The 14,777-nt window shown below is 41.8% G+C and overlaps 1 protein-coding gene across 1 annotated transcript; it reads right to left on the minus strand.

The window, feature by feature from the left end:
* Positions 1 to 4,804: 4,804 nt before the first annotated feature.
* LOC138754071 (putative per-hexamer repeat protein 5) lies at positions 4,805 to 8,865 on the minus strand. Its single transcript, XM_069917878.1, has 2 exons — positions 8,833 to 8,865; positions 4,805 to 6,019 (listed from the first exon to the last, which is right to left on the minus strand). Exons 1-2 carry the CDS (start codon positions 8,863 to 8,865, stop codon positions 4,805 to 4,807), a joined length of 1,248 nt encoding a protein of 415 aa, XP_069773979.1.
* Between the last annotated feature and the right edge of the window lie 5,912 nt (positions 8,866 to 14,777).

The raw sequence follows: 14,777 nt of genomic DNA on the forward strand, positions 1-14,777 counted from the left end.
CTTCCTACTCTCCTGTGGCCCAAAAACAAGTACTTCTAGCTGACGCAGCGGTACACTTGTCCTTTTTCCATTCTTATGAACTGCATTCTGTGTTCATCAAGGGGTCTCCTCCACATTGGAGAAAGAAGAGCTCAGGTGACCTGAGCAGCAGCAGTTTGAATTTTAAAAAAGTGAGTTGACAGCAGCAAGAAGCTGATTGGAAGAAGAGAGGTCAGGTGATCTGCTGCAGTTAGAATTTAAAAAAAGGCGAGGCGTCAGCAAGAAGCTGAATTTCACTAAAAGTGAGGACAGGCCATTGTCGAAGTAGTAAAGCTTTGGCGAGAGTAGGTCAAAGATGAGGGTTATAATGAGGGTAAGAGAACTGTGTATTACATTAAATTGTTAATAGACTAGGTAGAATATTTGTAGGAATAGTGCTCGGTGGGAAGTGTAGGATATGAGGTCCCTGGGGAAACTCCGTCTCCCTGATGCCCACATCTGTGCCAGATGTGCTTAGATATACCTCCTTGCGGACTGTGTTAAGGAACTGGAGCTGTGGCTTGATGACCAACTGCTCATTAGGGAGGGTGAGGCTATAATAGACAGGAGCTACAGGAAGTTGGTAGAGTGCACCTCTTTGGCTGTTCCCCTCAGTAACCCGTTTATCTCCCGGGATGGTATTGCCGAGGATGGCCTGACACAGGACAAACGTGGTGACCAGGTCTCGAGCAATGAGTTTGGCACCATGATGCAAAAGGTGAAGAGGCATGCAGCTGTGATCAGCGATTCTGTAGTGAGTGTTTGGAGCTCAATGAGGGATCAATGGGCAAATGGCTGTCTTCATTATCGATAATCCTTTTACAACTGGAATCGCTCTGTGCTTCCCTGCTTGGCACTGGCATTGGTTCTAGCTGACTGGGTTTATGGATAAGGAAGATGGCCATTTTACCCACTCATCCTGAGTGCTGGAACTGGCCTGAAGCAACTCGAATTGGGCTAGAGCCTCTGATATTGGTCAGGTCAGTGGTGCCCCCTGGCAAGTGGTGCCCCAGTTCTCTGCCCCACCTCTGGATATGCCTCTGGGATCATCACAAGCTGGGTTCAAGTCAACATTGTTTCCTTAAAGGAAAATTATGCCTGACAAACCTACTACAACTTTTTGAGGAGATAACAGGATAGACTGGGAAGAAGCAGTGGATGTTGTGTACTTGGACTTCAGAAGGCCTTCAACAAGGTGTCACATATGAAACTGCTAAACCAGATGAGCGTTCATGGAATTACAGGAAGGATACTTGTGTGGGTAGAGCATTGGCTGATTGGCAGGAAACAGGGAATTAAGGGGATCCTATTCGGGTAGGTTTCCTTGGATACATTAGCAGAATGGGCAAGGAGATGGTCGATGAAATGCAATGATTCACTTTGTTAGGCAGACTATAATTTAGATGGGGAGAAAATTCAAAATTGAGAGGCCCCCTGATTTTCCCCCTGATTTTCCCCCTGATTTGTCTACTTTCCAGTTTTAAAACTGGTCGCTCACATGAAAGATTGGCTTTCCTTAACTTGATGCAGACGTGACAATGCTATAGAATCGTTCCAATTCTTTTAAAATATTTGGAACCCAAGAACATGACAACACAGATATTGACCTTTGATCATTACTAGTGTGTGCTTAACTTTTTTGTCGCAAGTCACACTGAGCTGCAACCAGATCTTTCCCCTCCAAACCTTTTGTGTCCATGTATCTGTCCAAATTTTTCTTAAATATCAAAATTGAGCCTGCATTTACCACTTAGCTGGCAGCTCATTCCACATTCGCACCACTCTCGGCGAGAAGAAATTATCCCTAATGTTCAATTTAAACTTCCCCTTTTTACACTTAACCCATGTTCACTGATTTTAAATCTTTCCTAACCTCAATGGAAAAAGCCTGGCTTTTATTTACTTCATTTATACCCTCATAATTTTGTATACCTCTATCAACCTATTCCTCATGCTTCTAACTTGTTCTAACTTGTTTAACATTTCCCTGCATCCCAGTTCCTGAAGTCTGCACAACATACTTGTAAATCTGCTCTGTACTCTTTTCACCTTGTTGATATCTTTCCTGTAGTTATGTGGCCCTATCTGTGCACAATACTCCAAATTTTGCCTCACCAATGTCTCATACAACTTCAACATAACATCCCAACTCTTGTACTCAGTCTTTGGATTTATGAATACCAATATGCCAAAATCTCTCTTTCTAACCCTATCTACTTCTGATATCACTTTCAAGGACTCAGCAGCAATCCTCAAAGCACACCACTGGTCATTGCCAGCAGCCAGGAAGGCAATCATTCACTCATCTACTTAAAAAAAATACACTAAAAAACCTGAGCAGCCTATCCTGAGGATCTGTTGAATAGTTTAAAACATTGCTCCGGTCTACACCGACAGATAACAAACACAGCAGGAATTATATTGTCTGGAAAGGAAGAGTTAATTCATAGAATAACACCAATTATATCCCATCAAAATCATCAAAAAATGGTTTCCAGCTTTCTTCAAACTTAGCAGTGGATTCTCAAGACGACTTCTGATGTTTTCCAGATTTAATAAAGACAACACAAGAAAACTATTGATATAATGTAGGAGAATCAGTGACTTTCCATTTAAGTAAAATGGTTCTTCCAACTAATAGAGTAGAAAAAGCTCCCACTCAATTATGAAGTAGATAAACAACTAAAATCCAAAAAAAGAGCAGTTGAAAGGTCAGGTTGTAATTGAAAAACCAGAATCATTGATTGAGTTGAAAAAAAATATTTCCATAATTTTTATATAACACTGAAAATGATCAAAACCTATGAGTCAATGAAGCCACTTCAATATTGCATCTGTCATAAGTGGAGCTTGTATTAGGAAAATGCAAGCTACTTTATCATTAGACATATGAGCTCTATGAACAATTTTCAGCTGTGTTAAAGAATGATGTGCACAAAGTGAAGAAGTATTAACTAGTCTGGTAATTCTTTCCCATAGATCAGTAGGTAATGTTACTTTCAAAAATTGTTAAGAAGTATAAAAAACATGGTGTACGTCAAAAGCCAAGTACCAGGGATGCTGGAAATCTGTCCTAAAAGAAGAAATCACTTATGATTCTCAGCAAGTCAGTCTGCATTTGTAGAGATAAAAACAGAAATAACATTTCATTTTGATAACCTTGCATTAGATGTTGGCTTGTGCTAAAATTGAAAAATATTTACTTTATTTATTTGGATAATTGTTGAATGATTTTTGGACCACTTTTTCAGGTTAAAAAAAGTGGGTGTGGGTTCAGGTCGAACTTTACATATGTTGAACTTTGGACCTCAGTAAGATTCAGATTTTTTTTTAGGAGATCAGAATGGTAATAATTGATTATTCCAATCAACTGCTCGCAAAGAGTTCAGATAGGCAGGAAGTTGGTTTGAGGATCCACGATAGGGTGCTTGGATGGGCTGGGGTGAGGATCAGCAGTCGGGAGCTTGGATGTGTGGGCGGTCAGGTCCAAAAATATGGGTGTTGACTTTTACATGGTATTGATGATTACACTAGTACATATTGTTATGATCTCAGAGGACCCCAATACCCATCAGCAATAGATGTTCACCAAGACAAAAGGATTTTTCATCAAAATTTGCTTTTAATTATATTTAAACATGAAAATAGAATCAAACTTTAACTTCTCACTATGGGCTTATTTAATCCCCTTCTAATTCTAAGCGCAAGTGTTTTTAATGTGTGTGTAAGTTTTTAAAAGTTTTCTGTTTCACAGTCCAATCTCACTTCTTTCATTCAAGTTCCCTGATTGCAGGCAATTCTTATAGTGTGCACTGAATTTAAAATGTATAAAGTTCACTCGGCTTTGGTGCTTGAAAGGTAAATGGTTACCACTCAGGAAGGTTCTTGTTGGTTTTCAGAGAGATTTGTTGTTCCTTTTTAATCATCCACTTCAATGTCCACTTAAAATGAAATTTGCCCCTTCAGGGTTTTCCAGATGAAAACCTTTTTCCTTCAGATCACCACAGAGTTCCTTTTAATTTCTCTTATTCCAGGTAAAACATTAGACTGCCAGTGCTCTCCTCTTGCATTAACCACAAGGGCTTTGATCAGGGTGAATAAAGCACTTACAACCTGTCATTTGGAAGCTTGTTCTGTTTCAATCCGAGCTGCTGTTGTTGGCTGTAACACGAGAAATGATCACACTCTTGCGCTCACTCGCTCACAAGCACTCTTCCAGACAGCAGTGGCTGCGACATGCTTTTTCATCTGTTGCCTTTTGCAAACAACAATGCATTAAATTCCTCCAAGTTTCTGTGCAAGTTGATAAGTTGACAAAAAAATGTTTTGGTCATTATAGAGGGGGGAATACTTTCAAGATCTGCAAGGAAATATTGCAGTTATATAAAGTTCTGGTTAAACCTACTTAGAGAATTGTGTACAGTTCTGATCACCTTATTATTTCAATGATGCAAATGTTTGGGATAAGGTGCAGAGCCAATTTACCAGGATGCTGCCTGGAGTACAGTCCATGTGCTATGAAGAAAGGTTGAGTGAGCTAAGGCTTATCTCTTTGGAGCAATAGAGAATGAGGGTGACTTAATTGAGGTGAAGAAGTTTTTAAATGACAAAATGTTTTTATAGACACAGCACCATAACAAGCACTTCTGGCTACAAACCTGCATAACCGAAATGTGACCAATTATTCCACTATGCCCAAATGCCTACAGTATGGTAACAGGCCATTTTGCACAACAAGTTTGTGCTGCCGAATTTTTGCCCATTTCATGCCCATTTCATGCCCATTTCATGCCGGACTCGTGCCCGGACTCGTGCCCGGACTCGTGCCCGGACTCGTGCCCGGACTCGTGCCCGGACTCGTGCCCGGACTCGTGCCCGGACTCGTGCCCGGACTCGTGCCCGGACTCGTGCCCGGACTCGTGCCCGGACTCGTGCCCGGACTCGTGCCCGGACTCGTGCCCGGACTCGTGCCCGGACTCGTGCCCGGACTCGTGCCCGGACTCGTGCCCGGACTCGTGCCCGGACTCGTGCCCGGACTCGTGCCCGGACTCGTGCCCGGACTCGTGCCCGGACTCGTGCCCGGACTCGTGCCCGGACTCGTGCCCGGACTCGTGCCCGGACTCGTGCCCGGACTCGTGCCCGGACTCGTGCCCGGACTCGTGCCCGGACTCGTGCCCGGACTCGTGCCCGGACTCGTGCCCGGACTCGTGCCCGGACTCGTGCCCGGACTCGTGCCCGGACTCGTGCCCGGACTCGTGCCCGGACTCGTGCCCGGACTCGTGCCCGGACTCGTGCCCGGACTCGTGCCCGGACTCGTGCCCGGACTCGTGCCCGGACTCGTGCCCGGACTCGTGCCCGGACTCGTGCCCGGACTCGTGCCCGGACTCGTGCCCGGACTCGTGCCCGGACTCGTGCCCGGACTCGTGCCCGGACTCGTGCCCGGACTCGTGCCCGGACTCGTGCCCGGACTCGTGCCCGGACTCGTGCCCGGACTCGTGCCCGGACTCGTGCCCGGACTCGTGCCCGGACTCGTGCCCGGACTCGTGCCCGGACTCGTGCCCGGACTCGTGCCCGGACTCGTGCCCGGACTCGTGCCCGGACTCGTGCCCGGACTCGTGCCCGGACTCGTGCCCGGACTCGTGCCCGGACTCGTGCCCGGACTCGTGCCCGGACTCGTGCCCGGACTCGTGCCCGGACTCGTGCCCGGACTCGTGCCCGGACTCGTGCCCGGACTCGTGCCCGGACTCGTGCCCGGACTCGTGCCCGGACTCGTGCCCGGACTCGTGCCCGGACTCGTGCCCGGACTCGTGCCCGGACTCGTGCCCGGACTCGTGCCCGGACTCGTGCCCGGACTCGTGCCCGGACTCGTGCCCGGACTCGTGCCCGGACTCGTGCCCGGACTCGTGCCCGGACTCGTGCCCGGACTCGTGCCCGGACTCGTGCCCGGACTCGTGCCCGGACTCGTGCCCGGACTCGTGCCCCGGTTTACGCCCAATTTACCCTGTCAGAGAAATCTGCCCCTACCAAAAGTCTCTAGCCTAACTGACTTTTCTCGGTCTACTTTCCAGTTTTAAAACTAGTCTCTGACTTGAAAGATTGGCTTTCATTTTCTTGCTGCAGAAGTGACCATCCTATAGAATCGTCCCAATTCTTTTAAAATATTTGGAATCCAAGAACATGACAACACAGATACTGACCTTTCATCATTTCTTGTGTGAGCTTAACTTTTTTCTGTCAATTCCCACTGAGCTGCACCCAGACCTTACCCCTCCATCCTTCTGTGTCCATGTATCTGTTCAAATTTTTCTTAAATATCAAAATTGAGCCTGCATTTACCACTTAGCTGGCAGCTCATTCCAGATTCGCACCACTATCTGCGAGAAGAAATTATCGCTAATGTTCAATTTAAAATTCCCCCTTTCACCCTTAACGCATGTTCACTGATTTTTAATCTTTCCTCACCTCAATGGAAAAAGCCTGGCTTGTATTTACTCCATTTATACCCTCAAAATTTTGTATACATCTATCAACTCATCCTTCATGCTTCAGGGAATTAAATTCTAACTTGTTTAACCTTTCCCTGCAACCCAGTTCCTGAAGTCTGCGCAACATCCTTGTAAATCTGCTCTGCACTCTTTTCACCTTGTTGATATATTTCCTGTAGTTATGTGGCCCAATCTGTGCACAATACTCCAAATTTTGCCTCACCAATGTCTCATACAACTTCAACATAACATCCCAACTCTTGTACTCAGTCTTTGGATTTATGAATACCAATGTGCCAAAAGCTCTCTTTCTGACCCTATCTACTTGTCATATCACTTTCAAGGACTCAGCAGCAATCCTCAAAGCACACCACGGGTCATTGCCAGCAGCCAGGAAGGCAATCATTCACTCATCAACTTAAAAAATACACTAAAAAACCTGAGCAGCCTATCCTGAGGATCTGTTGAATACTTTAAAACATTGCTCTGGTCTACACTGACAGATAACAAACACAGCAAGAATTGTATTGTCTGGAAAGGAAGAGTTAATTCATAGAATAACACCAGTTATATCCCATGAAAATCATCAAAAAATGGTTTCCAGCTTTCTTCAAACTTAGCAGTGGTTTCTCAAGACGACTTCTGATGTTTTCGGGATCTTAGAAAGACAACATGAGAAAACTATTGATATAATGTAGGAGAATCAGTGTCTTTCCATTTGAGTAAAATGGCTCTTCCAGCTAATAGAGTAGAAAAAGCTACCACTCGATTATGCAGAAGTAGATAAACAACTAAAATCCAAAAAAAAAGAGCAGTTGAGGGGTCAGGTTGTAATTGAAAATCCAGAATTATTGATTGAGTTGAAAAAAAAATATTTCCATAATTTTTATAACACTGAACATGATCAAAACCTATAGGTCAATGAAGCCACTTCAATATTGCATCCATCACAAGTGGACCTTGTATTAGGAAAAATGCAAGCTAGTCTATCTTTAGACATAGAAGCTCTATGAACTATTTTCAGCTGTGTTAAAGAAAGATGTGCACAAAGTGAAGAAGTAGTAACTAGTCTGGTAATTCTTCCCCATATTTCAGGAGGTAATGTTACTTTCAAAAATTGCTAAGAAGTATGAAAAAACATGCTGTTAGTCAAAAGCCAAGTATCAGGGATGCTGGAAATTTGTCATAAAAGAAGAAATCACTTATGATTCTCATCAAGTCAGTCTGCATTTGTATAGATAAAAACAGAAATAACATTTCATTTAGTTAACCTTGCATTAGAGGTTGTATGTGGTGATGGCTTGTGCTAAAATTCAACGATATTTACTTTATTTATTTGGATAATTGTTGAATGATTTTTGGACCACTTTTTCAGGTTAAAAAAAGTGGGTGTGGGTTCAGGTCGAACTTTACATATGTTGAACTTTGGACCTCAGTAAGATTCAGATTTTTTTTTACGAGATCAGAATGGTAATAATTGATTATTCCAATCAACTGCTCGCAAAGAGTTCAGATAGGCAGGAAGTTGGTTTGAGGATCCACGATAGGGTGCTTGGATGGGCTGGGGTGAGGATCAGCAGTCGGGAGCTTGGATGTGTGGGCGGTCAGGTCCTAAAATATGGGTGTTGACTTTTACATAGTATTGATGATTACACTAGTACATATTGTTATGATCTCAGAGGACCCCAATACCCATCAGCAATAGATGTTCACCAAGACAAAAGGATTTTTCATCAAAAGTTGCTTTTAATTATATTTAAACATGAAAATAGAATCAAACTTTAACTTCTCACTATGGGCTTATTTAATCCCCTTCTAATTCTAAGCGCAAGTGTTTTTAATGTGTGTGTAAGTTTTTAAAAGTTTTCTGTTTCACAGTCCAATCTCACTTCTTTCCTTCAAGTTCCCTGATTGCAGGCAATTCTTATAGTGTGCACTGAATTTAAAATGTATAAAGTTCACTCGGCTTTGGTGCTTGAAAGGTAAATGGTTACCACTCAGGAAGGTTCTTGTTGGTTTTCAGAGAGATTTGTTGTTCCTTTTTAATCATCCACTTCAATGTCCACTTAAAATGAAATTTGCCCCTTCAGGGTTTTCCAGATGAAAACCTTTTTCCTTCAGATCACCACAGAGTTCCTTTTAATTTCTCTTATTCCAGGTAAAACATTAGACTGCCAGTGCTCTCCTCTTGCATTAACCACAAGGGCTTTGATCAGGGTGAATCAAGCACTTACAACCTGTCATTTGGAAGCTTGTTCTGTTTCAATCCGAGCTGCTGTTGTTGGCTGTAACACGAGAAATGATCACACTCTTGCGCTCACTCGCTCACAAGCACTCTTCCAGACAGCAGTGGCTCCGACATGCTTTTTCATCTGTTGCCTTTTGCAAACAACAATGCATTAAATTCCTCCAAGTTGCTGTGCAAGTTGATAAGTTGACAAAAAAATGTTTTGGTCATTATAGAGGGGGGAATACTTTCAAGATCTGCAAGGTAATATTGCAGTTATATAAAGTTCTGGTTAAACCTACTTAGAGAATTGTGTACAGTTCTGATCACCTTATTATTTCAATGATGCAAATGTTTGGGATAAGGTGCAGAGCCAATTTACCAGGCTGCTGCCTGGAGTACAGTCCATGTGCTATGGAGAAATGTTCAGTGAGCTAAGGCTTATCTCTTTGGAGCAAAAGAGAACGAGGGTGACTTAATTGAGGTGAATAAGTTTTAAATGAACAAATGTTTTTATAGACACAGCACCATAATAAGCACTTCTGGCTACAAACCTGCACCACTGAAATGTGACCAATTATTTCACTATGCCTAAATGCCTACAGTATGGTAACAGGCCATTTTGCCCAACAGGTTTGTGTTGCCAAATTTATGCACTAATTAGTACCTCAGTGTGCCCTCAGTGTGGCCTAATTATGCCCCAATTTATCCTGTCAGAGAAATCTGCCCTAACCAAAAGTCTGTAGCCGAACAGCCTTTATTTGCTCTACTTTCCAGTTTTCAAACTGGTCTTTGACATGAAAGATTGGCTTTCCTTCTCTTGCTGCAGAAGTGACCATCCTATAGAATCATTCCAATTCTTTTAAAATATTTGGATCCCAAGAACATGACAACACAGATACTGACCTTTCATCATTTCTTGTATGTGCTTAACTTTTTTCTGTCAAGTCCCACTGAGCTGCACCCAGATCGATCCCCTCCACACCTTCTGCGTCCATGTATCTGTCCAAATTTTTCTTCAATATCAAAGTTGAGCCTGTATTTACCACTTAGCTGGCAGCTCATTCCACATTCGCACCACTCTCTGCGTGAAGATATTATCGCTAATGTTCAATTTAAACTTCTCGCTTTCACCCTTAACCTATGTTCACTGATTTTTAATCTTTCCTAACTTCACTGGAAAAAGCCTGGCTTGTATGTAATCCATCTATACGCACATAATTTTGTATGCCTCTATCAACTCATCCCTCATGCTTCAGGGAGTAAAGTTCTAACTTGTTCAACCTTTCCCTGCAACCCACTTCCTGAAGTCTGGGCAACATCCTTGTAAATCTGCTCTGCACTCTTTTCACCTTGTGATATCTTTCCTGTAGTTATGTGGCCCAGCCTGTGCACAATACTCCAAATTTTGCCTCACCAATGTCTCATACAACTTCAACATAACATCCCAACTCTTGTACTCAGTCTTTGGATTTATGAATACCAATATGCCAAAAGCTCTCTTTCTGACCCTATCTACTTGTGATATCACTTTCAAGGACTCAGCAGCAATCCTAAAAGCACACCACTGGTCATTGCCAGAAGCCAGGAAGGCAATCGTTCACTCATCTACAAAAAATAAATACGCTAAAAACCTGAGCAGCCTATCCTGAGGATCTGTTGAATAGTTTAAAACATTGCTCCGGTCTACACCGACAGATAACAAACACAGCAAGACTTGTATTGTCTGGAAAGGAAGAGTTAATTCATAGAATAACACCAGTTATATCGCATGAAAGTCATCAATAAATGGTTTCCAGCTTTCTTCCAACTTAGCAGTGGTTTCTGAAGACGACTTCTGATGTTTTCCAGATTTGAGAAAGACGCATTCATACGCATAACATATGCAGACACATTCACCAAACAATACTAATATAATACGAAATTAACAGGAAAATAGCTTGAGGTTAATTGAACAAAAGTGTGTACAAATGAAGCATGTTCATGAAATCTATAGATTTAAAGATAAGTGAAAATAAAAGAAAAATAGAAATGGATCAGAGGAAAAAATAATTGAGAGAATTCTTGATTTATCCATCAAGAATGATTTTTAGAGTTCCCAGTTCTGCTAAAGGTATGCATTTAGATTTTCTTTGTCATATAAATGGTCCATCTAAGAAACTGGCACATTTGTAGTAAATGATAAATTGGACTGTAGATTTTGTAAATTTGAAATAAAATAAGGAAGGTAAAACGATTTGCCAAGGTATGTTTAGTGCGTAATCTTACTGCAATGTGCCTGAGGAGAAAAGAACAATTTTATACACTATAAATGGTGTCAAAAATAGTGTGTCCCAATAGAAAGTCATAAAATATCCAGAAATTCTTGCAGATATCAAATGTTAATCCATTGAAGAATATGGGTTCTGTTTTATTGTTTGTTCAGAAGACACACAGTATTAATGCAGTTGCAATGAGCACAAAATAGTTTAATTCTATGATTGAATATTTGATGCATTATAACTATACAGGAAATGAGATGACGGGACAATGATTATATGGCTTCCTGAACACTTTTGTCTGTAGTTTATTGATTTTGGGCTGCTGACCATGGAAATCACCTCAACATTTTCCTGTTATTTGTAACCTTTTTTGGGGATTTCTTGTCATGTATTACATCTACTAGTCTATTGTCCACAAAGCAAGGTGTTTTGGTCAGTCCAAGCAGACCTGGACATGCACAGTGCAGGTAACTATCCAAATGTTGTCTTAGAGCTGCGCATGCTTGGAATTGATGGATACAGACATGCTTTAAAATCAGCTCACGTATCCAGATGCTGGGCATTATACTGATCTAGATTGGATGCACATGCTCTTCAGGCAATAGCATGGTGAGGGCACTTAACAATAGCATTTATTGTCTTCAGGAAGATTTGATTCAGCAGGAATGTCTCGTCAATGTTGCAACAGCTGTGATGAATTCTGTTACATTTCTGCCATGTATATGCTTCAGGCTCAAAGGCGCAGCATGACTGCTCTTATGAAGAAAGCCTATGAGCTCTGCTTTGGTTGTCAAAATGGTGACCAAGTCAAACCCTGAGGTCCTCCCATTTGTTGTGCAACATATAACAGTCAACCTGAGAGCTTGCCTTAGAAGTACTTGCAAGTCAAGGTCATTTGTAGTTCTAATGATAGAGCAAGAACAGAGAAGTTTTACTGATGTCTGACCAAAATATTTGGCTTCCCTACAAAAAAAATAAGAAAATTGGGACATTCACTTTGCATCTAACCCAAGGTGGAACATTAATCTCTGACTCTCTCTTGTGATCAGATGATCACCAATTCCTAATCACCAAATCCCCTTTTCTTAAGATGTTCAATCTAGCAACATTACACAGTAATACAGTATTCATTTCAATTTAAACACAAACACAAACATCAACATATCAAACTTTTAAACTATGCAGTTCTTTTTATTTTAGAGTTTCAGCCTGTTGGGTGCTTTAATAATGTGTGTGCATCTTCTCAACACAGGTGCCTGTGTCGGCTGTGTTGGTCCACTGCTATCTAGCAATGCTGGTGATTCCTCTGTTGCTGTGCAGGCTGGATCTTCTACATTTGTCTGTTCTTGCAGTGTCACTTGGATTTTCAGCAGGCTCTTTCAACTCCTCCTCAGTATTTGACCATCCTCTATTTTAACAGTATTGGTTCTTGGATTTACTTTCTCCAGAACAGTGGCATTCTCATCTGAGGTGTTGGAATCTCCATGTTTCTCTGTGTCATGTTGTTGACATCCTTCCTATATTTCGGCAACCAAAACTGCACACAATATTCCAATTTTGGCCTTACTAGGGAATGATGTACCAGATTTCCTAAATCCATTTCTTCAACTGCAGTCCTCAATTGTCTACCATTTAACATGAATGAACATGGCTTATTATTCCTACCAAAATGTAGCACCTCACACTTATCTGTATTAACCTCCACCTGCCATCTTTCTGCCCACTCTTCTAAATGGCCTATTGCATTGCAAGCTTTGAAAACCTTCCTTAGTGTCCCCAACACCACCAATCTTAGTATCATCTGCTTACTTACTAATTATATTTACCACCCTATCATCCAGATCATTAATATATATGACAAACAACAATGGACCCAGTACTGATCACTGAGTCATTCCATTAGACACCGGCCTCCAATTTGACAAACAATTTTCCACCACTATTCTCTGGCATCTCCCACCCAATCATTCTTGAATCCATTTCACTACTTCAACATTAATACCTAATGCTTGAACCTTCCTAATTAACCTCTTACGCAGAACCCTGTTAAAGGGCTTACTAAAGCCACATAGACAACATCTACAGTTTTCCCTTCGTCAACCTTCTTAGTATCGGCCTCAAAATATTATATAAGATTTGTTAAACATGATCTACCATGCATGAAACCATGTTGACTACTCCTAATCAGTCCCTGTCTATCCAAATAATTATATATTCCACCTCTAAGAACACTCTCCATTTATGTACCTACCACTGATGTCAGACTCATGGGCCTATAATTATCCAGTTTACTGTAAGGTCCTTTTGTTTAAACAGTGGAACAACATGAGCAACCCTCCAATCCTCTGACATCTCCCTCATGGCTACTGACATTTTAAATATTTCTGAAAGAGCCCACCTATTCCTCCATTAACCTCCATCAAGGTCCTAGAGAATATCTTATCAGTGATTAAGCCACATTTATTCTCTTTAAAATAGACTCAATATTGCTTTCCTTCATGAATAATGAAGAAAAAAACACATTTAAAATTTCCCCTGTCTCTTCTGACTCCTCACATCGCCTACCCCTCTGATCCTCAAGGGGCCCAATTTTATCCCTCACTATTACTTTTAATGTACCTGTAGAAACCCTTTGGATTTATTTTTACCTTGCCTGCCTTCTCCAGCCTCTCCTTATAATGTAAACCTATAATTCAAGTGAATCTTTTCTGCAGCAGTTGTAGCATGACATCCCTGCCCCTGTACTCAGTGGCCTAACCGGAGAATGCAAGTTGCTAAATGCCTTCTTCATCAGACTTTCTACTTGTCTTTTCACTTTTGTGGAACTATGTACATGCACTGTCTCATCTCTCTGCTCTCTAACACTTTGAGGGCCCAGTCGTTCACAATAATGCAGTAATTAAGTTCCCAGACTAATAATATAGAGGCACAAGTAAAGACTAAATTGGGGGAAAAAACAATAGACATTAGTCATAATGAGGCCGGAATCATTCATTATTATGAGCACCTATTGGGTTACTAATGTCATTCAGGGAGGAAATCTGCCATACTTATTTGTTCAGGTTTATATATTAATAACTCTAAAGCAATTTGGTGATGTCATTTTGGGATTGGCAATTATTGCTGGACTTGCCAATGTTGCTGAGATTTAGTTCTTAGTCAAGACTTAACAATTACAGGGGTGTGGCCTGATGGCGAAGGAAGAAGAGGTGTAATTCCGTCTTCCCCCAGTTGGACTGATAAATACCCGAATTAAAATACTTAAAAAGTCTGAAAAGTCTGCTCAGAAGTTGTCTGAATGTTAAAAGATTACAATGGCTGCCAATACAAAGAAGTCAAAAACACAGACTGAGAAGAAACTTTCATTTAAAAGTATGGAAGAAATGAGGCCTACTTACCAAGTGGAATCCACGGAATCGCTTGGACAGCTACCTAAACAACAACGTGTACCATCTCTGCTAAGTATTACCCCCAGCGCCCTCGAAAGATGGTACCAGGCTTCTGATTTTTTTTCTTCCTTTCAAGATCAGTGCGCCCGCAATGTCGTGCGCGCTGGAGAAGTGCCAGAATTGATCGAGTCGGCCCCAAAGCGTGATATCGCTGTGGGTCAACGCAGAGGCCCGAGGCAACATGTCAGAAGATGCGCCTGCGTGGGCCTTGTCATGATAATGAATATGTATGAGATGTACCGGAAGTCACGTGGTATGAGAGAGAGATAAGAACACAAGCAGGAGAACAAAGGAAACCGGAGAATAAAAAGACACTAAGAAGTTTACCTGATAAACT

Source organism: Narcine bancroftii, chromosome 1 (assembly GCF_036971445.1).
Source record: "Narcine bancroftii isolate sNarBan1 chromosome 1, sNarBan1.hap1, whole genome shotgun sequence".
Taxonomy (NCBI): domain Eukaryota; kingdom Metazoa; phylum Chordata; class Chondrichthyes; order Torpediniformes; family Narcinidae; genus Narcine; species Narcine bancroftii.